Below are 25,363 nucleotides of genomic sequence, written 5' to 3'. Positions count from 1 at the left end.
ACTGGACAGTCCAGGAGAGTGGGCAAAGTAGTGGCAGATGGAGTCGAATGCAGCAAAGTGTGAGGTTATGGACTTTGGTTGGAAGAATAGAGGCAGAGACTATTTTCTAAATGGGGAAATGAAGCACAAAGGGACTTCAGAGTCTGAATTCAGAATTTTCTTAAGGTTAACATGCAGGTTCAGTTGGCAGTTCAGAAGGCAAATGCAATATTAGCATTAATTTCAAGACAACTAGAATACAGAGTAGAGATGTACTGCTGAGGTTGTTAAGGCTCTGGTCAAACCATATTTGGAATATTGTAAGTGGTTTTGGGCCAAGTATGTAAGGAAGGATATGCTGGCATGGAAGGGGATCCAGAGGAGGCTTAGAAGAAGTAAGTAGCTTTTCTCTGAGCTTTTCAAGAGTAAATTATTTTCAGATCATAAATATTATTATCTAAGGTCAGTGCCTCTTATACTGAGGCTTATTGTCCATCCTCCTCAACAAATCGCTGAACAACCTTTCAGACCAGGAAGGTGGCAATGCTCTGCCCCAGCTATAAGCCGCCAGTGGTGGGTACCCAGCATTGCGTCAAATTATGAGACCAGGCATCCACGTTGGACTCTGAGGTGAACTTCTGATTTCATGGTTACACCATCACCAAGATTATGTACTATCAACTCATAACTGCTTGATATTTTCTGTCTCTGCACATCTGCAGCTGAATCCCTCTTCATACCTCTAGACTACAGCATTCCAATGTACTCCTGGTTGGACTCCCAAATTCTACCTCCATCAATACAAGGTCATGCAAAACTCTGCTGTTCATGTCCTGTTCTTCTTCACTCCTGTGCTTGCTGACCGATATGTCCAGTCAAGCAATGTCTTGATTTTGAAACTTGCATCCTTGTTTTCAAATTCCTCAACATTGTCTTCATTGCTCAGTCCTTTGAGTATAGGAATTTGGAAGTCATATTGAGGTTTTACAGGGTATTAGAGAGGTCTCTTCTGGAATACATGGAATGGAATCTCTACATTGGGGGAACAGGCCATTTGGCCCAACAAGTCTGCACCAATCCTCTGAAGAGTCACTCACTCAGACCCATTCCACTACATTTACCCCTGACGAATGCACCTAACCCACACATCTTTGAGCACTATGGACAATTTAGCATGGCCAGTTAACCTAACCTGCACATCTTCTGATTGTGGGAGGAAACCAGAGTACCCAGAGGAAACTCATGCAGACATGGGGAGAATGTGCAAACTCCACGCAGACAGTCGGCTGAGGCTGGAATTGAACCTGGATCCCGGGTGCTGTGAGGTTTTGAGAAGGATATTATCAAGCTGGAGAGGGTTCAGAAGAGATTTACCAGGAAGTTGTTGGGTGTGGAAGATTTGAGTTCTAAAGAAAGGCTGGATAGGCCGGCACTTCTTTTACTGGAGTGTAGGTGGTTGTGAGGTTACCTTATAGAAGTTTGTAAAATAATGAGGGGAATAGATGGAGTTAATGATAGTTGTCTTTTCCCTAGGATGGGGGATTTTAAGACTAGGGGCCACATCTTTAAGGTGAGAGGAGAGAGATTTAAAAAAGACATGAGGGGCACATTTTTACACAGGGTGGTTCATGTGTGGAATTAACTTCTCGAGGAAGTGGTGCATAGACAGTTACAATGTTTAAAAGACATTTGAATAAATACATGATTATGGAAGGTTTGGAGGGATATTCATGAGGAGCAGGCAAGTGGAAGTAGTTTAGTTTAGGATTATGGTCGACATGAACTGGTTGGGCCAAAGGGTTTGTTTCCATGCTGTATGACTCTCTCCATCTCTTCCAGCCCAAAGTTCTGAGATACCTGTGTCTGCACCCTCAATTTTAATTATTTTGCCATTGCTGCCCATGCTATCAGTTGCCTAGATCCTGAGCACTGGAATAAACTTTCTTAAAACCTCTCTACCTGCTCTGTCCCTTTTCAGATACTCATTAAAGCTTTCCTATTTGACTAAACTTTTAGTTCACTGACCTCCTTATTTGTCTTCCCATATTTTGGTTTTGTGATATTTGTGCAGTGCCTTGGAAATTTTAATTTTTTTTTTGCAGGTACAACATATGTTGTTTGTGAAAGATGAGTAATCTCAGTGGGGTAAATCTTGACTGTATCTGATAGTGCAAAACAGAATGCTGTTTTGTTGGATGGAGTCTTATCAGCTCTAAAAAGCTTTGTGATATTGGTACCATTTCTATGTCCCAGTCTACGTGGATCAGTGGTGCACCCATTATGGGGACTGTTACAGGAGGCACTTATTCAGTGGGAATTGGGGAAATGTTAGGCATTATGGACCATTCCATTGGAAGGCTTTCTGGCCATAATGTGAGGGTGGGAGTGTTGCTGAGGGATTAACTGATGAGCTGCAGAGCAGCATTGTACCTGTCGATATTGACTGTGCAATGACTGAAATGTTTAATGTATATGACTGGAGATGGCTGTTCTCTGCTATTTCACAGCATTCTTGCTGTTTTTTGTTGGAATTCCTCTGCATCTGGAAATGTTATGTGACTTTGACCTCCTTCCTAGTCCAACTCTTGATCAATTCTGGTATCTCTGTTAGAGGGAGGATGTTTTGAAACTTGAAAGGGTTCAGAAAAGATTTGTGAGGATGCTGCCAGGGTTGGAGGATTTGAGCTATAGGGAGAGGCTGAACAGGCTGGGGCTGTTTTCCCTGGAGCGTCGGAAGCTGAGGGGTGACCTTAGAGGTTTATAAAATCATGAGGGGCATAGATAGGGTAAGTAGACTAGATCTTTTCCCTGGGGCCGGGGAATCCAAAAGTAGAGGGCATAGGTTTAAGGTGAGAAGGGAAATATTTAAAAGGGACCTAAGGGGCAATGTTTTCATGCAGTGTGTGTGTGTGTAATGAGCTGCCAGAGGAAGTGGCGGAGGCTGGTACAATTGCAAGATTTAAAAATCATCCAGATGAGTACATGTATAGGAAAGGCTTAGAGAGATATTGGCTAAATGCAGGCAAATGGTACTAGATTAATTTAGGATATCTGGTCAGTATACACGAGTTGGAATGAAGGGTCTGTTTCCATGCTTTGTAACTGGATGATTCTATGACTCTGGAAGCATGAGGGTGTCAGTGAGCTGACCTAAAAGGCACCTGTCCAAATATACACTTGGCCCAGCCTCCAAAGCCACCACTGTGAGGCTGATATGATTCTGCCCATTATCGTACCAGTTTTCACTATCGTACCAGATTAAAATTTACCCCAATGTTGTTCCTGTATGTTGCACTAATGTTAAAAAATGCTTGCTTTCTTAGGCTGATCAGTTCTGACACAGATGAAAGTGATGACTTGCCAATATTTACTGGCTACTGTGTAAAAGTTTCCAATAAATCTCGTGAGTTATATTTGATTTACGTTATGTTTTTTTTGTGTAGACTTATTGCTTATACAAGAAGGGACAACATAAAATTCTTTTATTTGTTCATAGTGTGTAGGTGCATTGGCTAGACCAGCAGATATTGCTGTCTTTAATTGTTCTTGAAAAGGTGGTGGTCTCTTGAACTATCCACAATTGGTCAACATTAGTGGAATCACATAATTTGGTTGTACCAAACAGTTGAATATTTGTTGTACTATAGCCTATATGTTTGACTCTTTAATGGTAAATTGAACTCTGCCCCACAGTGAGTGGTAAATACCTGAATCTACTAGATTCTTGAAAGTATTGAATTGTTATACATTTATTATTGCATGTGTACTGTTTGCCAAAAACTGCTTGTTAGATAAAGTATCCAATAAGACACAACGGGAATCCCCTATTTATCAGAGTGACCACAAAGGGCACTCTGGATTCTCTGTTGGTAACTTGTATAAATCTCATAACCATACATTTTGTGTGAAGGCTTCTGTTTGCTGATGCCTCTTTTGCATCCTAACCTGCTTTGTATGATAGTCTATGAATTGTGGTGGTCTTTTATCTGGTCTTTTATTCTGAATTTAGTATCTGCTTCTATTATATACAGCAACAATAGTAATGTAGCTTATTTTAATGCACATTCATCCTGAGTATAGATGCAGAGGTTAAAATACACCTAGTTGCCAAAGTGATTAGAAATTTGGGATTGTTAATTCATTGACGAAACAGAGTTGTCAGAGATAATGGGTCAAATTTTAAGTGGGTTTAATGGAGGTCAGGAGGTTCAGTCAAGATCAGCAGTATCCCTGTATTAGAAAACTGTCCGCAATTAAATTGGGGACAGAAGAAAGCCTGGGATTGCCACCCATTCACAGCAGGATGCCAATTACAATCATTAATAAGTCACTTGAGAGCCTTGAGTGATATAGCATAGAAACAGGCCCTTTGGCTCACTATGTCTGTGCTAACCAAACTGTACTGCACCTAATTGCCAAAGTGCCATGTACCGGCACGTGGTCCTTGGTTTGCTACACCCTGGCATTTTGATTGCTCATCTGAATGCTTCTTAAATGTTGTGAGAGTAGCTGCCTCCCTTGCAATTGACCTTAGGCTCCCAAGAATATGTGATTGCTCTGGGATTTCGTGGGACCTGCACAGATCTCCCATGCCTTCTGAAGGCCACTCAATATACCCAGTCTGGTTTTCCTGCAGCCTTCATTATCGGGCGATTGGTGTCTAATTAAGACCTCTGGCATCAGGAAGGCCAATGTGTCGGGATCAAGATCAGAAGCTCCAGGTTTTTTGCCACTCTTTGAGGAATGTAGTTTCTTCAGAATTCTGTATTCTAAGGTGACTGTTGTTTGATGTTGATGGTCTCTGATTGAGCTCTTCCCACAAGAGGAAACACTTCCATTCTTACGAAAGCTGTCGATAATTTTAAATATTTCTGTTTAATCACTCTTCTGCCTTCCCATTTCAAGAGAAAAAGAGGCCCAGCTTGTCAAATCTTACCTGGTATGTACTCTGCACTGTCTCTAATGGCTCCACAACCTTTTTGTAATGCTACAAATGGAACTGCATGCATTACTGTAAATGTGGCCAGACCAATGTTCAATAACTGTGCACATTAATTGAAAAGTAAAACTTGGTGCTTGGTTTGATTTTTTTTAATGGCTTTGTATGGCAGTCGCTTTCAACCTTTTTAAGCACGAGATGGCTTTTTGAATTTATGTGTAAACCAAAATTTATCTTGAAGAAATTATAGGACAAGCAAATTAATTTTAGTACTACATAAAATTGAAAGCCACCTATGTAGTTATTCAGTTTGGCCTTGACTCACCAAGTCTGTGTGACCTATAACACCCACTGCCTTGAAGTCTGGGTTGTAGTTTGAATCCACCAATCATATACAGCCCATCAAATGGATATTTGTGAGGCTGGTGTAATGCATGGACTTGGATTATCTTAATTTTGGTGAATGCTCTTACAGAGGTATGAGAAGTCAAAATAAGCTCTCACTTTAAAAATGCGCGTGAGTATTGTTCTCTATTTATGAGTTCCCAAAAATTGCTTACTTTGAGCTTAGTTTCATTTAGTGTTGTAATTTATTTCCATGGAGAAAGTGAGGACTGCAGATGCTGGAGATCAGAGCTGAAAATGTGTTGCTGGAAAAGCGCAGCAGGTCAGGCAGCATTAAAGGAGCAGGATTGATTCCTGAAGAAGGGCTCATGCCCGAAACGTCGATTCTCCTGTTCCTTGGATGCTGCTTGACCTGCTGCGCTTTTCCAGCAAAACATTTTCAACTAATTTATTTCCATATCAACCTCACTGCTTTGTAAGCAAACAACTGTCTACTTGAAGGAATAGATATAAGACAAACATAATTTATTTCATCACATTAAATACATGAAATGGCTTGTTGAATTCCTCTGCTAACTTCCTCAGACATGTATTTCTGGGTGGAACTATTTTTGTCTCTCTTTGATTTTTATTCTAGTATTTTCTCCAGAATCAGAACATTTGCGGCACTTTATCTTTTAATTGGGACGACCTCAGACCCAGTTTTAAATTGGATGTGTTCACAGCATTGAACATATGTACTATGTTTCTGTCCTGTCCTTGTAGTTTACAGTTCAGTTCGATTAGTTTTGCCATTGTCTGGAAGGAACCCCAAATTGAGCAACCATACATTGCCTGACAGGTCACTGCACATTTCACTCTTTGATTTAGGAGGTATGACAATTTCAGATATCTGATCTAAAAATGTTTGCAGGATTTACCCTTGATTTAACCATCACACATTTGCACGGATGATTAATTAAATGGCGCTGAGTACTTTTAAGTAAGGATTTAAACAAGCAGCATTGATGAGCCTTTGCTCAAATTGAGTATACGATCTTAACTGGATTAGTGGTGCTGGAAGAGCACAGCAGTTCAGGCAGCATCCAACGAGCAGCGAAATCGATGTTTCAGGCAAAAGCCCTTCATCAGGAATAAAGGCAGTGAGCCTGAAGCGTGGAGAGATCAGCTAGAAGAGGGTGGGGGTGGGGAGAGAGTAGCATAGGGTAGCATAAGCTCTATGCTACTCTCTCCCCACCCCCACCCTCCTCTAGCTTATCTCTCCACGCTTCAGGCTCACTGCCTTTATTCCTGATGAAGGGCTTTTGCCCGAAACGTCGATTTCGCTGCTCGTTGGATGCTGCCTGAACTGCTGTGCTCTTCCAGCACCACTAATCCAGTATTTGGTTTTCAGCATCTGCAGTCATTGTTTTTACCTATACGATCTTAATGTTTATTACATGAGAAAAATTAATAACTTTACTTCCTAATGCTCGTCGATCTTATAGTGGAAATTGACAAAAGAGATGAAATCAAGATCACTTTTGCAATATGCAGTAAAGCCCACATTTGCACCAAGTATGGCCAGTGCACCAGCAGTCGTGATGGAAACCAGTTTCTTAATTGAAATGTTTCCTCAACTATGTACGTATTGAATTCAGTACAGATGTCCTTGCCCCTTACTCTCTCTTTAAGGAGCAAAAAGATGAGAAGATCTTTTTTTAGTGTGCACAAAAACAATCAGCTGAACTTTGTGGCCATGTCAATGGATTTGAACTGCAGAGAGAAGCAGTCACAATCCTTCTGGTCCTGCTATACTTGCTGAAAGGCACCTTCCGATTGCACTTGTTTTGTGACTGTGGAAGCATCAAGTGACATGTTCTGGATAACTATTAATTTTCAAAGACTTTAGGCACAAAGAAAGCTAAAGAGTCAGTGGCCACTAGTCAATGTTTCCTAATTTGCCATCTGTGAATCATTTCTTGTGTCAGTAGGTGGCAAACATAAGGTCTGCTCTAAAGCATCATTTATCTTTAGCTGCTGGTTCAGGGGAAAAAAGTTACTGTTCAGGTTTCAAAATGCCTTTCAGCTCATCAGCTTTCTTTGTCTGAAGCATGCTGTTCAAGAGAAGACTATCCTTGAATTTACTGCACATCGTTCTGTGGCGTTGTTCTAAATTTCCCCTTATACTCATCAGTGTACTTTGTGACATATAAATGCTCTTACCCTTTACAGTTACCAACAGAAATTAATCTTCCCATGTTGTATGGAAGTTGTACCTGTTTGGTTTGGTTTCTTTTCAGATGGTCCAGATTCTTCATCTTCGTTGATCATTACAACTCCATTTTGTAGTTTGTTTCATATCTCTGTCATTGTTCACGCTATCAGTTGGCCTGTGGATAGGTGCCTCTGGAATATCCATAATGTTGTTGGTTGCTTGCAAATGTGGAGGCACAGAAGATCACTTCAATAGTTATGATTCGTTTCTGGGCAGCCCTGGTCAGCTTGCGTCGCTTGGATATTGTGTTTGGGGTACAGCAGCAATTCTTCTTCTGGTATGAGCCTGTGTGAAGAAAAGCAATTTCTGGATTAGTGGTGCTGGAAGAGCACAGCAGTTCAGGCAGCATCCAAGGAGCAGCGAAATCGACGTTTCGGGGCAAAAGCCCTTCATCAAGGGCTTTTGTCCGAAATGTCGATTTCGAAGCTCCTTGGATGCTGCCTGAACTGCTGTGCTCTTCCAGCACCACTAATCCAGAATCTGGTTTCCAATATCTGCAGTCATTGTTTTTACCATCTTGAAGAAAAGCAATTGCAGGTTTATAGATTGTGCACAGAGGAGTGGGACTTGTTGAGTTAGTCTTGCAGAGAGCCTATGGAGTGATGGGCTGAATAGTCTCCTATGTTTCTGTTACTGTTTTATACTGGCTTTACAAACCAGTTCCAAGTAGATTTCTTATTGATTTGTTTACAATGCCACAACAAAACTTGATCCTGCAATGAGAGTCCATCCGGACCAAACTAAAACACAGTGCCACAACTGGTGTTCCCACTCAAGAGCACGTACTTACCTCTTGGCTTCCAGAAGTGGAACTCATGCAGTGGCACGATAATCAGCGTATGTGGTGAGGGAACATGGGAGGGGTGTGAGATTGACTGTCAGACTCTGACCAACCAGTTGATTGAGATCAACTTGTTGGAGACCACCAGAATGAAACTTCTTGAGTATTGTTGGAGCTGCACTCATTTTAGCAACTGAGAAGCATTCTGTCACACTCCTGATTTGGGACTTGTAGATAGTGGACAGGCTTTGGGAAGTCAGGAGGTGAGTTACTCGGCACAGTATTCCTAGCATCTGAACTGCTTTTGTAGCTGTTGTATTTATGTGGTGAGTTTCTGGTCAATGGTAAACATAATGTTAACGGTGGGAAATTGCACGATGGTAATGCCGTTGAATGACAAGGGACGATGGTCAGTTTCTCTCTTGTTGGAGATTGTCTTAGCTTGGCATTTATGTGACAATAACATTCCTTGTCATTTATCAGTCCAACCTGGATCTTGTCCAGGTTTTTGCTGCCTTTAGATATGGGCTGCTTCAGTATCTGAGAACTTTCAAATTATGTTGGACATGGTGCACTAATTGGCAAATATCTCCACTTCTCCTCTATTGATAGAGTTAGCGATGAATCAGCTGAAGATGGTTGGGCCAGGAGACTCTGCAGAAATGCCCTGGAACTGTGTTGACTAACATCCAACAACAACCATCTTTGTTTGTGCCATTTCTTGATTTCACATGAGTGTATCACATTGGGTGAAAACTGCATCTGTGGTGTTTGGAACTTCTTTGGAAGAATGAAATGTATCATCCACTCAGTTCTGGCCAAAGACCATTGCAGATGTTTCACCATATCTTGTGCACTGATGTGCTAGCCTCCCCGTTATTGAGATTGGTGATATTTGTGGGGTTACCTCCTCCAGCAAGGGTTTATTGATCCTTTTTGTATTCTGAGTTGTCTTCATTTCTTGATCCCACCGAGGCTTGCATATTCTAACTGTTCAACCTACCAAGATGCATTATCTCACGTTTATCTGTATTTAATTTCAATTACCAATTTGACCATTTTGTATATTTATCCATGTCTTAGTATAATTTATTCCACGTCTTTTTGTATTGACAACAGCCTTTCCACATCCAGTTTGGTATCATCTGTAAATTTAGATTTTTTTGATTTCAAAGTGCAAATCATAATTGTAAATTGTGAACAGCAGTCGTTCCACTTGACACCCCTTGCTGCTCTGAATAGCTACCTTTAGTTCCACTGTCTGCATTCTATTTTGAAGCCAACCAACAATTCATTATGCTACTTGTCTGCTGAGTCAATATTCTCTGACTATATTCATTAATCCAATATGGGACATCTTATGGGAAAGCCTTATAAAATCTTAAGAAATTACATCTATTGCACTGTCATTCTCCATAGTTACCTCCTCAAATTTTCTCTTTGCTAACTGTTCACTATTAGATTTTTGATTTTGAGATTTGCTTCTGTTCCATTGTTTATTCCTTCCTTTGAGGTTAAGCTGGTTGGTCTATAATTTCCTGGCATGATCTGTCCCCCCCTCCAGTATAAGGAATGGCATTACCTTTCCACCTGTCCTCTGGCACTGCATCTTTTTTCAAACACGTGATTACGATTAATAATACTTCTGCTATCTGTTCCCTTCTGCACATGGATTTCATCTATCTGCAGACTGTTTTGAATTTGTTTAGCTTATTCATTTTTTATTTTAGATACACTTTAACTCATTACTCATTTCATCATTCCATGTCATTCCTATCTGTTCTATCTTTATTCATTTGTGGCTACCTACTCGTGGGGTGGTGATGGACTCGTAATAATATAGCTAAACTAATCATCCATGAACCCAGGTTATGTTCTGGGAGGTCAGACTTGAATCCCAATGCGACAGATGGGGTGGAATTTGAATTCAATAAAAATCTGAAATGAATAGTCTTACAACCTTGTTGATTGTTCACTTAAGTCCTTTCGGGAAGGAAATCTGCCATCTTTGCCTGGTCTGGTCTACATGTGACTCCACACCCGCAGCAACATTGATGACTCTTAACTGGCCTGTGGGAAATTAGGAATGGGCAATAAACTGTGACCACCTCCTGTGAATGAAATTTTGAATAAAAAGTTTATTTTTTCCTTTCAGCAGATTATGTATACCTTGCACTCTGGCATTTTAAATGTTTTCCACTTGCTGTTTCATATTGTTGTTCATCAAAATAGTTGGTGGTTTTTGTTTTCCTCAGTTTGATTTGTAGCCAATCAAATCTAGCTTTTCTTCAGTTCATTTAACCCTTTTGACCATACTTATGACCTTTTCTATAATTAACATAAAGCTTGCTATTGTCTCTGTGTTGTCGCTTAAGAGCTGCTTCTCACTCCACTAATATTTTCCTCTCGAGTTGCTCATAATATAATTGGAGAGGAGACTGTGTGCTGTGATACCCTGTTACTTTATAGAACCCATTGTATCGTATATTGGAAAGTAAATAATTTCTTGACCCTGTTTTACATTTGGATAGAAGCACCAGAGAGTGCAATGCTCAAGTGAGAAATGTAATATTTTAAAAAACCATATTTTTGATATTTTGATCATACTTTCTGGGATATTTGACTTGAAAACTGTTTTTGTAGATTATTTATGAATCGGTATATGTTTCAAAAACAAAATGAGGTGGCATCCCATTAGCTTCCTCATGCAAGCACAAAGAAGCACCAAGAATTTTTTGATAGAATCTTCCACCTGTGAGCAACTGTTGTTCCTTAAGATTCTTCCACCATGCCACCAAAAATGTGCTGGTTTCACTATTGGCCATCGTTTGTAACCCAAACATTGTACTTGTGTCTTGCATGATTCACAGTAGTCATGGAAACTATGCCAAGAGGTCTCCAGTGACCCTACAACCCTTCTATATCCAAATTAACCATTTTAATTATATATTGTTTCTTTGCTGACAGCATTAACTTATGATTCATTTAATACACTTAGCTAGTACTCACAACAACATAAACACAACTCTGGTCATTAGTGGCTCTACCCTGTAATTGTCACCCTGCAGTCACAACAAGCCGTGTAATATAATTTCCTTCAAATACTCTTTTATAATGATTCTATAACAGGCGAATTGTTCTGTTTCAAAAAAATTGAATTATATTTAAAAAATAAAGTGAATTTGGATCATTTGATTAGATATGTGCAGGTAAAGTCTTTTGCATAAAATCATGTTGATCAAACCAAATTCATTAAGAAACAAATCAGCTCATTGTCACTGTTTGTATTAACTTCACACAGCAAATGATTCAAAACAGAGGAAGCTTGAAAGTGATGATCAAATGCAGGACAAGGAGGTAATGTCACTGTGTAACCTTTACCTTAAGTAGTGTCAAATAGCTTCATTTTTGAATTTGTCCACTTATACCAGATAATGGGGATTGTGGAAGTTCCAGGTTAGAATGAATCTTATCCAATATTGTTCAAAAAAAACTTTTCACCAATGTCACAAAATAAAATGGTTATTCATCTTTTGAATAATTTTGGGATGTTGCTGGTGTGGTGTTACTACCTTTTTCCTCATGTAAGCCCCTTCTCTCTGGCTAGTGATGCCAATATCAATGTTGTATGGCAATGTTATTAAATCTCTACTTAAAATTATACTGGTAGGGAATTCTGTGAGCTAGTGTCCATCTCAGGTAGTCAGTCCTTCAACATATCTCCAGACATGCTTTGAAATGATTGACTAGGCCACTTTACTGACTGCAGTAACAATTTCTGAGGATTGTAATGTTAGATGTTGCAATAAGGAAAAGCACAGTTGACTGATTCACCTGAAAATAAACAATACATTGGTTTACATATGTAACAGCCAAATTTAACACTGGGATGTGATTCATTACTGGGTTCTGTACTTAGCTCGCCATATCAACTTTTGTATCTTTTTTGCAGAGATGCTTTCAATCCAATTCTCTTGCAGAAAATGAGACTGCCCCTTCAAGTGGTATGTTTACTTGTCAAAGACTTAAATGAAAACTAACGTAAAATCATGATATTATGTACAGTGTACACCTATTCATGAACTGAATGAATCTCAAAGGTCATAATTTAAAATAATATGTTTAAAAGCTACACAATGGGAATGTACCCAGACTCCTTTGGCAGCATGTTTGAAATGCATAATTTCTACCAACTTGAAGAACGAGAGAGAGAGAGTAGCTTTTATTTGTCATTTCTACCATATACAACTGATACAGCAAAAACGAGACAGCATTCCTACAGGAACGAGGGTGCTATATGGACAGTGCGAACTGCACAATTGTACACAGTGTAAAGTGCATAAGAAGTACAAAACACATAAGTTATAGTGTAATAGAAGAATGATGAATAATAGACATTTTTCTAGCAACAATTCGAAGTCGTGCGAAGAATTTCACATGGGAAACAGTCCGATTGTACTGTGTTAAGGAGCCTGATGGCTTGGAGGAAGAAACTTGCACAGTCTGGCCATGAGACACCAAATACTCTGGTATCTTCTGCCTGATGGTAGGGAGCAGATATATGGGAATTCTATCAACTACAAGTTCCCATAAAGTCACATACCATGCTAATTTGGAAATATATCAGTGCCCTTTCACTACTGCTGTGTCAGAATCCTAGATCTCCCTTCCCAGCAGCACTATGGGTCTACCTACACCATGCGTACTACAGGGATTCAGAAAGATGGCCTGTCACTATCACCTTATGGACAACAAATGCTGGTGTTGCCAGCAATGCCCATATTTATGTAAATTAATTATAAAAGACTTGAATTTCATTGCCATTTTTTTTTCTTTCCAGAACACTACCATTTGAAAGCGTCCACTTTAAAGATTTTTGTATCATATTGTTCAACCTAAACAGGTTGAGGTTTGATGCTACCTCTTGCCCTATATCCTTGAGCTGTAAGAAAATCTGTTCATCTGGTTAGAAAGTTCAAGGAGTAGAAATTTAGTTTTGTCAACCTTTATTTTCTTCTTTAAATGATGGACAGGCATCAACCACTTTAGATCTGCTATGTAGTAACTCACCTGCGATCTGGTGAAATGCAAGTCAAATGATCAAATGTTGCAGGTTGCTGTGGCAACTTGCAACCCAGGCTGAAAACTAACCTTTTAATTTGGGTGCGAACCTTTTTGTTTATTTAGGTTCCCCGGTAGTTGATGAATTGTTCACTGCTCATTTAATAAATTGTGTTACAACTTTTATTTTGATGATCAGGAGCAGAGATGTTTGCTTTTACTCATGTCCCACAATGCAGGTCATTGTGTGAGATGCTATCTGTATTTGTTGTCAAGTACCAAGTTCTAGGCAATGGATTATTTTGTTTATTTTTACCCATAAACAGCATTGACCTCTCTTCACCAGATTGAGGTTCCATTCAGGTCTACTCTTCCACTGTTTCAATGATGTATATTTCTTAATTCCCAGTTACAAAAGTATTCCTGGATAGCAGAAACATTTCCCTTGCCAGCTATTCTAGTGACCTTTGCGTTAAATCGTTCTGATCCAGCCCGCAAATAATTTAGCCTTTGTTGTGCTGTTTCCATGAAATTTCCATGTTCCCATGTTTCTGCTTTTTAAACATCTATCAACAATTCTGCTAACTTAGTCATTTTAATTGTTAAGAATTGACTTGCCATGAAATGTCAGGACTTCGGAATAAATCAAGTACTTCGATGCCAGTTAGGAACTTAGAAAGTGAACTGACCTACTCTCAGCCTGGAGAATAGAAGGACCGACAAACTCCCACAAACAGCAATATCATCAGGAAAGGTCAAAGGCCAGAGCTTTTTTGTTGATGTTGTTAAATTCCCTGCACATTGAGAAGACTCCCCTGTTTCTCACTGAAATGCTGTCATGTCCATCTTTGGAGGCAGATGAGACTTGGTTAAGCCAAAGGATGATTCATCCAACACTACAAAGCTCCCGAAGTACTTCAGATTGCTATCACTGAGCCAAGGCTATCAACCTGTTGAACATTAAAACTGTCCCTTTTTTTTTTAGTTTTATATACTTCTCTGAGGGGTAAATAGCTTTTTAGTAATTGTACAATTTTCCCATGACATGCCAAAGAGTCTTGATCTTATTTGTATACTCTTCATTTTTTAACCATTCTTTCTCTTCCCTGTGAAACAGAGAGCTCACCCTCCTTGCTCTGTGCATTCAGTCCTCAGAATACTCAAGGTGGAACTCAGTTGAAAGAGGTATGATAGAATATGACCAAGGAAGAAACAAACTTTAGTGTCAGAAATGATGCCTTCATATGTCATTACTTCAGTGATTGACCAAGTAATGGCTAATATGGCATCCATGATGAATTGAACAGTTTAATCTGACAAAAACAAGGGTAGCTTGATCTAGAATTCTTACTGAGAAGTGTTTCAATTGTGGGTTTTCATTGTTGAAGTATTTAGTGGCAAGCACTTCTAATTGAATCTTCTGTGTAAGTCATAGATTTATCTAGAGTCACCCATTTAGTCCTTTCAGCTACAAGGCTGTTCAGCTGTTTAATTCAACTGGTAGTTGGATCAGTATTTCAACTTAATTTACCCTCTTGGCTTATGATCCCCCTAATAATTTTGCCTAACAAAATTCTATCAAATAAATGTTGTCACATTCAACTGGAATTCCCCCAGAGGTTTGTTTTATGGGAGAGATTTCCTGATTTTCATGGACCTTTGTGTAAAAAAGTACTTCCTGACAGGTTGACTGACTGACCTGGTACAACTGAAGTTGATCTGAACTTCTCGCATTCTAGAAGATCCACTATCCAACTGAAGGTGTTGTGAGTCATGCATAACTTAAATCTGCAGGTATCTACAGTAGTATAAGTAAAAGATAAAGTCACCATAATCCCAGAGGGCCATAGGGCTACTGTCTCTTTCGAAATAAATTAACCTGAGGGTCACCACACCCCATATGAGGGGGGAGGTTGAGAATGCGGTCCTTCATAGTGACCTAAGCCTCAGGTACAGGAATTGAACCCACACTGTTGGTGTCATTCTGCATCACAAACCAGCTGTCCAGCAGCGTACCTCAGTTTTCTACTACCAGTGTTTGAGGCTAGTTGCTTCCTTTGAAATAAATGGTGTAAGATGAATTTTTGCAATTTCACAATGTTTCTAAATGTGCTTATTTGAACTCTGCAGCGCAGGAGCAAGCTATTCAACCAATCCTTTCTGTGCAAGGTCTTCTAAAAGAATCACTTAATTCATCACACTCCCTGCTATTTCCCTGAAAATGATTCCATTTTTAATTACCCCATGACTACCCTTTCAGGTAGCATGTCCTAGATCATCATAATTTGCTGCACGGAAATAATTCTCCCCTCTAGTTCATTGCGGTCTTAAGTCCCAGAATTGTCATGATGCATAAGGAGGCCATTAAATCTGAATCCTTTGGTTATCAGTCAGTCATTAAGTAGATTTTTAAATTTTAATTAAATATCAGTGTAGTATAATTAAGTAGGTTTTGTTTTAAGTTAATAGTGCATGCTTATTTTTCTGCTCACTGTAAAGAAACATTGTTTTTCATTTAGACCAATAATACCAGGCATGCACACCCTGATTCTCCACTCATTTCAGGTACAATTGTTTTATTGTGTTCTTAATTAACTGAGCTAAAATGCAAACCGTAAACTCAAAGATGCTTTTGATATAGGTTTCAGAGTATCGTGATAATTAAGCATTGAGTTGCAAACCTAAAATGGAAATTGCTGGAGAAACCTCAGCAGGTCTGGCAGCATCTGTGAAGAGAAAGAATAGATAGCTTTTTGGGTCTAGTGACCTTGTTTAGAACTTAAACTTCAGAATGTATTCCGTTTTAAATAGTGTGGCAGCCCCTTTGTCCTGTTGGATTACATGACCTGTTAATTGTGGTCATATGGTGCAATGGTAGTGTGCCTTCCTCTGAGCCAGAAGATCCACATTCAAGTTTACCTGTCACAGCAAGTCTGAGAGGGTTGATTAAAATAGCTCCATGACCAGTCAGCCTAGCTGGTCCATTCTGATGTTTATACTCCACGTATCCCTCCTCCCATTCCATTCCCAGCCTTTCTATTTGCTTTTCTGCTTCATTTATGTCTAACTTTCTTTTGAAAGGATTGGAGTTGTTTGCCCCATCACCAAGTTTCACAATCTGATCAGAGTAAAGAAATTTCTCCCGAATTCCACATTAAATTTATTAGAAAATGCATATTAAGCCACCTTTTCCAGCTTTTTCCCTGACTTGGTCTCCCCTTGAAACCTTTCCTCAACAGCTCTCTGCTTCATAACCCCACAACACTGAATAGCCAGCTTCAACTTTTTCCCAAAATTCACAAAGAGGACTGCTCTGAAAAATGTTATTTCAGCCTGCTTCTGCTGTACTGAGCTTATTTCCTTCTATCTTGACTTTTTTTTCCTTCCCTTTATCAAGCCTCTTATAGAGATGTACAGCACAGAAACAGACCCTTCGGTCCAACTCTTCCATGTCGATCAGATATCCTAAATTAATCTAGTCCCATTTGCCAGCACTTCGATATCCCGCTAAGCCCTTCCTATTCATATACTCATCCTGATGCTTTTTAAATGCTTAATTGTACCGGTCTCTACCACTTCCTCTGGCAGCTCATTCCATACACGCACCATTCTCTGCATGAAAAAGTTGCCCCTTAGGTCACTTTTAAATCTTTTCCTTCTCACCTTAAACCTATACCCTCTAGTCCTGGAATCCACACAGTGGCTCAGTAGTTAGCACCACAGCCTCATAGCGCCAGGGACATGGGTTCGATTTCAGCCTCGGACAACTGTGTGGAGATTGCATATTCTCCCTGTGTATGTGTGGGTTTCCACCCGATGCTCTGGTTTCCTCCCACAGTCCAAAAATGTTTAGGTTAGGTGAATTGGCCATACTGAATTACCCATTGTGTTTGGTGCATTAATCAGAGGGAAATGGGTCTGGCTGTTTTACTTTTCGGAGGGTCTGTGTGGACTTGTTGGGCCAAATGGCCTGTTTCCACACTGTAAGGAATCTAGCCTAATCTAATCTAAAGGAAAGATCTTGTCTATTTACCCTATCCATGCCTCTCATTTTATAAACCTTTATAACGTCACTCCTCAGCCTCTGACACTCCAGAGAAAACAGCCCCAGCCTATTCAGCCTCTCCCAATAGCTCAAACCCACCAGCTCTGGTAACATTTTTGTAAATCTTTTCCGAACCCTTTCAAGTTTCACAACATCCTTCCTATAGGAGGGAGACCAGAATTGGACACAGCATTCCAAAAGTGGTCAAACAGATGTCTTGTACAGATGCAACGTGACCTCCTAACTCCTGTACTCAATGCACTGACCAATAAAGGAAAGCATACCAAATGCGGCCTTTACTATCCTATCGACCTGTGACTCAACATTCAAGGACCTATGAACCTGCACTCCAAGGTCTTTTTGCTCAGCAACACTCCCCAGGACCTTACCATTAAGTGTATAAGTCCTGCCCTGATTTGCCTTTCCAAAATGCAGCACCTCACATTTATCTAAATTAAACTCCATCTGTCACTCCTCAGCCCCTTGGCCCATCTGATCAAGATCCCATTGTATTCTGGCTTCACCTTCTTTGCTGTCCACTCCACTTCCAATTTTGGTGTCATCTGCAAACTTACTAATTATACCTCTTATGCTCACATCCAAATCATTTATGTAACTGAGGAAAAGCAGTGAACCCAGCACTGATCCTTGTGGCACACCACTGGTCACAGGCCTCCAGCCTGAAAAGCAACCCTCCACCACCACCCTCTGTCTTCTACCTTCAAGCTAGTTCTTTATCCAAATGGCTAGTTCCCCCTGTATTCCATGTGATCTAACCTTGCTAACCAGTCTACCATGAGGATCCTTTTCAACCTCCAATCCTGATTTTTCTGATACCTGACATTATTTCAACAATTTTCTGGCCCTGACAGCTCCCTCTTCTTAGTGGGAACCCAATCCCTTTACTCATTAATCCCTCACTAGGACAAACTGTAGATGCTCTCCTCCTTCCTTGATGAGAGGCCTGAACACATCCTGTCTGCCACCACCCTTAGCTTGGTAAGCTTGTTCTCTCATTGAAGGATCTGCATCCAATTGTTCAATCAAAAGCAATGGATACCTGCAAGGGCTCTACTTGCACTTGTCTTTTTGTTGGAACGTGTAACATTCTTTGTTCCGGTGCTACTTGGGCACCCTCTGACAACTGGTACTCTTCTTCAGTACATGGATGACTTATATTAACTGGTCCAACCAGTCGATGCTGAACACAATCCCAAACTAAACTAGTCCCAGCCCATAGCCCTGCAAACCTTTCCTATTCATGTATCCATCCAAATGTCTTTTAAACATTGTAATTGTAACCCCATCCGCCACTTCCTTAGGAAGTTCATTCCACACGTGAATCCCCTCTGTCTAAACAAAAGAATTGTCTGCGTTAGCCTTTTTTAAGTCCCTCTCCTCTCGCTTTAAAAATGTGCCCCCTAGTCTTAAAATTCTCCATCTTAGGGAAATATCAACCTCCTACGTTCCAGTGAACAAAGTCCCAGCCTATCCAGCCTTTCTTCATAACTCAATCCTTCCACACCCGGCAGCATCATGGTAAATCTCTTCTGAACCCTTTCTAGCTTAATAATATCATTCCTATAACTGGGTGACCAGAACTGGACACAGTATTCCAGAAGAGGTCTCACCAATGTTCTGTAAAATCTCAACATAACACCCCAACTCCTATAATCAAAGGACTGAGCAATGAAGGCAAGCATACCAAATGCCTTTTTAACTACCTGTCTCTCTTTGAAGAAGTATGTACCTGCACCCCCAGGTCCCTCTGTTCTACAATACTATCCAAGGCTCTACCATTACTTGTGTAAGCCTTACCCTTATTTGTTGTACCAAAATGCAATACTTTGCATTTATCCAGATTGAACTCCATCTGCCATTTTTCAGCCCATTGACCCATTTGATCAGGGTCCTGTTTTATAATTTTAGAAAACCTTCACTGACTACTATGCCACCAATTTTAGTGTCACCCGCAAACTTTCTAACCATGCCTGATATAAATGATAAACAAAAGAGGACCCAGAACTGATCCCTGTGGAACACCGCTGGTCACAGGCCTCCAGCCCAATAAGCTATCCTCCACTATTACTCTGTCTCCTGCCGTTAAGCAATTATGCATCCAATTGGCAAGCTCACCCTGAATCCCATGTGACCTAACTTTATTAATTAGTCTACCATGCGGAACTTTGTCAAAGGCTTTACTAACATACAAGTAAACAACATCTGCTGTCATCATCGACCTTTTTAGTAACTTACTCAAAAAACTCAAATCAAGCTTGTGAGACATGGTTTTCCTTGCACAAAACCATGCAGACTATTCCTAATACATTTTTACCTTCCTAAATGTCCATAAATCCTATTCTCGGCTGGAACTGGAAAAATATATCATTTTTGCTTCAGATTTCCACTCTCACCTTCACCTGGTCCATTTCCAACAATTCCCTTCCACTATACGTTCAATCAAAGATTCCTGTACACTGTGGTTAGCATGAGCCTTCAGCTGGTTCCATTTTCCACAATTCTGTCCTCACCCCTTTCTTCCTAGAACCACAACTATTACTACTCCTATCTTCTTCCGTTTGAGTACACCTTTGACCTATAACTACTCGCTTTTCCTTGACATTCCTTTTTGTTCTATTTGTGTTTCCTACTTTGCAAACAACATAAAAATCATCATGCTTTTGCCTGTCTTTCATTATGAAGAAGAGTCATAATAAGTTTAAAATGTTAACTGTGTTTCTGTCTCCACACATGCTAACAGACGTGCTGAGTTTCTCCAGCAAAGCAAATTACTTTTCTGAGGTCACTGGACTCGAAAGGTGAACTTTCCCATGACAAATGCTGCCAGACCTGCTGTGTTTCTCCAGCAATTTCTGTTTTTATTTCAGATCCTCAGCATCTGCAGTTCTTCCTTTTAAAGTTTCTTCACTCTTTGTTTTTATTATCTTGCCCTGTCATCAGTTGTATTCCTGATGAAGGGCTTTTGCCCGAAATGTCGATTTTCCTGCTCCTCGGATGCTGCCTGACCTGCTGTGCTTTTCCAGTACCACTCTAATCTAGACTCTGGTTTCCAGCATCTGCAGTCATTGATTTTACGTTCTTTCAGCTAGACAAAGACCACAAGAAGATGAATTGGAAAATTAAAATAATTTAGACAAGGCAAGCAGAATAACGCTTCACTGATGACAACATTCTTCTCAATTTGATGTCCTTAACCCTTCAAGAGCATGTCAAGAAAATTAAGAGGTGAAATAATGAAAGAAATTAGATTAGATTCCTTACAGTGTGGAAACAGGCCCCTTGCCCCAACCAGTCCACACACACCCTCCAAAGAGTAACCTATCCAGACCCATTTCCCTCTGATAAATGCACCTAACACTATGGGCAGTTTAGCATAACCAATTCACCTGACGTGCACATCTTTGGATTGTGGGAGGAATCCGGAGGAAACCCACGCAGGCACGTAGAGAATGTGCAAACTCCACACCAGATAGTCACCCAAGGTTGGAATCGAACCTGGGACCCTAGTGCTGTGAGGCAACAGTGCTAACCACTGAACCACCGTGCCGCCCCAAACTTCCCCTACTTTTAATCTTTGATGTTTACTATTGTCTCTCATCGGCTGTCCCACAATTTGAGGATGATGTCCCCACAGGGCTGGGCGTTTTAATTTTCATGTGTCTGAACAGGCCAGTTCTCAACCCATAAATATTTACGTACACAGGGCAGGATGTCCAGTAAGATAGTGTGATCCAGAATGCAGGATGTGCATCCTTTTCTGACACCACTCTGCCTCATTAAAGCATTGGACTTGAAGTGCGATGGTGCAGCCTGATGGACAAGTTGTCATCATTTTGAACGATTGGCAGCGAGCTCCTCCTAATCGTTAATATCAATGACGCTGCACATCTAGTAGTGACAGGAAGTCAGTGATTCTGGAGAATGCATGTGAAGATTTTTCCTACTGTAGCCAACACGAAGATACTCAGTGGTTTCCAGAACATGATTCATCTCTCTGGAAGACAACAATATTTATTGCATTGGTGAAGTGGTGGGATAGGATGTGGCGTCGTGGAAAGAATTCTTTTTCATCCCAAATCTGCAAGATGACTGCATGTTGCATAGTGTTCATAGCTGGTTATCCAGCAGCTTTTTAGAAAAAGAGCAGATCGGTTGCTTTGAGATCTCTTTAATAAGTGCTTTGGAACTGTTGTCAAAATAATTAACTGTTGTATATTAAAACTCTCACACAGATTGATCTTTATTTTTATAGATGAGCGTGAGCCAAACGATGCATGCTGCAGTGATGCAAGCACAAATTTAGACCAAGTATGTTTGATAAATTAAAATATTTTGTAATTATGTTGAAATATTTTGTACTTATATTGAAATGTTTTGTAATTATGTTGAAATTCTGTTCTCCCACATCTCTGCCAGACTAAACAGGAAATAATATGTGGTGGAATTCAGTTTCCTCCCTTGATGTACAGAGCTTGAGATCCAAACTGAGATTCAACCCTGTGTGAGATGATCAGGGATTTGATCTTGGGTTTTTGATATATCTAAAGTTTGCTGCTACAGAACAACATTAGTTCACCATTAATAATGATCAAAATGTAACTCCACAAGACACCGCAACTTAACAAAGCGACATGCTGATAGATACCCAGATGATGAAAGGATATGATGAAGACTAAGTATTTGAATTAGTTTAGTCTATGACACAACAGACCTGATACAAGGTAAATCTGGAATAGTGGAGTTTTAAGGGCCATAGATCCAAGTTCCAACCATATTATACTGACTACTGTCTTATTTTAGACACAGTATATCTATATCAGAGTTGAATTAGAGCCAGGGAGCCAGTAATTCACTTGCTAATAATTGCTTTTTTTGAAACAGCAAGAAGTCCAAGAGGAAATTGGAGACATACACCAAGAAGTCAGAATGCAGATAATAGAAGAGACCCCAAGTACAAGCAGAAAACTATGTTGTGAGCCATCAAGTATTTCTTTTAAAAATGACTCAGTCTTCAAGAAACCATATTACTCTTCTTGGTTCTTAATTTTATCAGGTGGCATGACTACTTGAAGGACTTGTCTCTGCTATCCTGTGTTCAATAAAATATTATTCATTTATCATTTTAGTGTTCAGGTTCAGTGCTTGTTCTTGCCTGGTGCTACTTATGCTGATAAATATCTAGGAAGGAAGTTTCACTTTCAGTGTTTCCTCCAGGTATTGTAAAGATCCTCAATAGGATGTTTTGGTTTCTGAATAAACTTTTGTCTGCTTCAATATTAGTTAATTCCCTGGCAATATTCTGCCACATTATTGTCTGTCGACACGTGTTAGCTGTGGTGAACATGGAATATATTTTTCAGCCAGACAAGTGAAGATTATGGAAAGGGAACTATTAATAAAACAATTTAGATATGGCAAAGTCTTGGTATTTATGGAACTAATTTGAGTCAAGTTGATATGGATATTTTGGAAGCATTGCCATTCTGTTTCCTTAATGCCAAAGGATGAACAATACCTGGTAATTCATTTTACTAATCTTAATAATATTATATGTTCCAAAGATTCAAGACTTTGCTTGAAAATTATCACAAGATGTGTAAAGTAACTATTTGAATGATAAAGGTCAGATTATCTCCCTGAACTGTAGTTGTCACCATGCTTTAGTAACTAATTAAATTCCACTTTGGCTTGTGCTATATTCCAAGAGACATCTACTGCAGGCATTTGAGTCGAGGAGACACTCATGCATTCTGTGAATATTTTGGTAAGCGCAGTTAAGAGAGATTCTGTCCCATTTGTTTTGATTATTTATAACCAAGTGCAATTTGAATTTTGAGAAGATTATAGCATAGGAATGCATAAACCTTGGAATAACAGAGAATGGAGAGTTGCTTTTAGTCACATGGTGTGACAATAAAAGATTTATTTGTGCTTTTTGCACTTGTAACACAGCTACCTACACTTTGTAATTTACTTTCCTTCCTTTTCATTTGTTCCTGGGTGTAGCTTTTGTTTTAAAAGACATATCCAGCACTGACACTCCTAATTGCCCTGAGGGAGTTAACCATATAGTGTGGATCCATTAAACTCATCGGATATCTGATTTCAGATGAAATAATAAAAACTATGAAATTATTGTCTTTTCAGCAACTCTGAGCTTTCTGTAAAATTCACATTTGTCCAAAATTTGGATACTGACCACAATATACAAAACATATGTGTTTTGCTGATCAACTTTTGTCTCAAATTTAGCTTCTACCTTTTTCTCTATTTTAACCTTTTTGTGCCTCTCCCTTATCAAATACATGTCTCAGAATTAGGGAAGATTTCAGATGCAGTAATGAAGACCCCTGGTAAGAGGGTGTATTGCAGGAAGTTAGTCAATACATGGACTGAAGTACTTCGATGTCAAATTTTCTGTGCGGTTAACATTAATTCCCAATTGTGTTTGAACAGTTACAGGACAAGCAAACACATTCTGGAGGAAATGCAAAGAAGCTCAGTGTGTGGAGATGATCTTCCAGAAAATTCAGAATGATCTGAATGTCATTCAGCAAAATATAATTAATGGAGATGCCACAGATAAAGGTATATTTATATTGACTGAGGTGGTTGAAATTGAATGTGGATTTTATAGTTTCTATTAAATCTGAATTAATATTTTTAAGATGATAACTTTAAAGAAAAAGCATATGAATTATTCAAGAGGATATTTTTGTTCCTTTTTTTTGTTTCAGTAAGTTTCTATAGCATTGTACAAGTACTGTACCTTAGCACTGTGCTGTTGTAATTACACTTCTATCTGCTGTGGATCAATAAACCATCATTGGCATAATGACAGGTACAGAACATCAGAGGGGTGAAAGGATGTGATGTTCCTATTCTTCTACTATCTACAGGATTACTAAGTTCTTCCTATAACTATATTCCTTGAAAAAGGCTTAATTAAGCCTTCAGATTCTGTTCAATTTCTGTACCTCACACATTTCAATCCACATTGACAGTTACAATGCATTAATGATGTATCAAATCTGCCCATAAATTCCTGTTAAGCAGGGCTTCCAGACCCTTGAGGAGATTCTGTGTAACTCAATTTGCTGATGTGCTGTAAGACTAAAAGAAAATTCCCAAATGAAAACATGGAAACAGTTCTAATCCCTCTCTTTGCCAGATGAGATGCCTCTTTGTCAAATTGTTCCAAGATATGCTTAAGATTATGTTTCAGACTTCACAAATTTGATGGTGGAATCTCTCAATACTAGAGATATCTGCTTTACACTTGGTCCGCAGTTTTCCACTTGCTGCTTCATTCTTTTTCTCTGATTTCCAACAATTTGTTATGCTAAAGTCACTAGTTAGCCAGAGCCCTTGACTGTTGTTCTGAGGACATGGGCTCAAGTCTTACCATGGAAAATGGTGAAATTTGAATGAAATAAAATTTGGTATGAATGGTGCTTATATAATAACTGTTGATGTGCAATAAATGTTGGCCTGCCAATGAGACCCACATTTCATTATATTGGATTAATGAGTTTAGAAAAAAATCAGTTGTGGCTCAGTGGTGTAACTGGGAATCATACAATCAAGTATTCAAAACCTACACAGATACTAAACAGCACGTAATCTAGATTGATTCTCAAGTAATGTATTATTATTATGTTTTGAATGAGATGTTAAACTGATCCATATTTGATCTTTGAAGCTGAAAGTAAAACACAGCACACACTTATCTTGAATAACTGGAAATTGGACATGTGCATATGCTGGCCAATGTTTATCCCTCAATCTGCACCTAAAAGTGATGAACTGGTCATTTATTTCATAACATTTCTGGAACTTTGGCTGTCATCATTTCTATATCATAACAGTGACTCCAATTCAAAAGTCTAAAGCCCTTTGCGAGCACTTGGAGTCTTGAAAGGCACTGGAGAAAAA

At 39.4% G+C, this 25,363-nt stretch overlaps 1 protein-coding gene across 4 annotated transcripts in view; it reads left to right on the top strand.

Annotated features, from left to right (window-relative positions):
- The window catches only part of phf11 (PHD finger protein 11), a 76,586-nt gene that overhangs the window by 43,241 nt on the left and 7,982 nt on the right, over positions 1-25,363 (top strand). For all 4 annotated transcript variants that reach the window (XR_011962502.1, XR_011962501.1, XM_072584534.1 and 1 more), the window contains exons 7-14: positions 3,303-3,382; positions 11,603-11,658; positions 12,254-12,305; positions 14,480-14,547; positions 15,882-15,927; positions 21,681-21,736; positions 22,310-22,400; positions 23,885-24,016. Coding sequence is in view for 2 of the 4 variants with exons in the window: in XM_072584534.1 (XP_072440635.1) it covers positions 3,303-3,382; positions 11,603-11,658; positions 12,254-12,305; positions 14,480-14,547; positions 15,882-15,927; positions 21,681-21,736; positions 22,310-22,400; positions 23,885-24,016 (581 nt within the window). In the remaining 2 variants the exon portion in view is untranslated. The remainder of the gene's footprint in view (positions 1-3,302; positions 3,383-11,602; positions 11,659-12,253; positions 12,306-14,479; positions 14,548-15,881; positions 15,928-21,680; positions 21,737-22,309; positions 22,401-23,884; positions 24,017-25,363) is intronic.

Source organism: Chiloscyllium punctatum, chromosome 15, assembly GCF_047496795.1.
Source record: "Chiloscyllium punctatum isolate Juve2018m chromosome 15, sChiPun1.3, whole genome shotgun sequence".
Classification (NCBI taxonomy): domain Eukaryota; kingdom Metazoa; phylum Chordata; class Chondrichthyes; order Orectolobiformes; family Hemiscylliidae; genus Chiloscyllium; species Chiloscyllium punctatum.
Note: the sequence above shows the minus strand (reverse complement) of the source record. Positions and strands in the feature narration are given on the sequence as shown.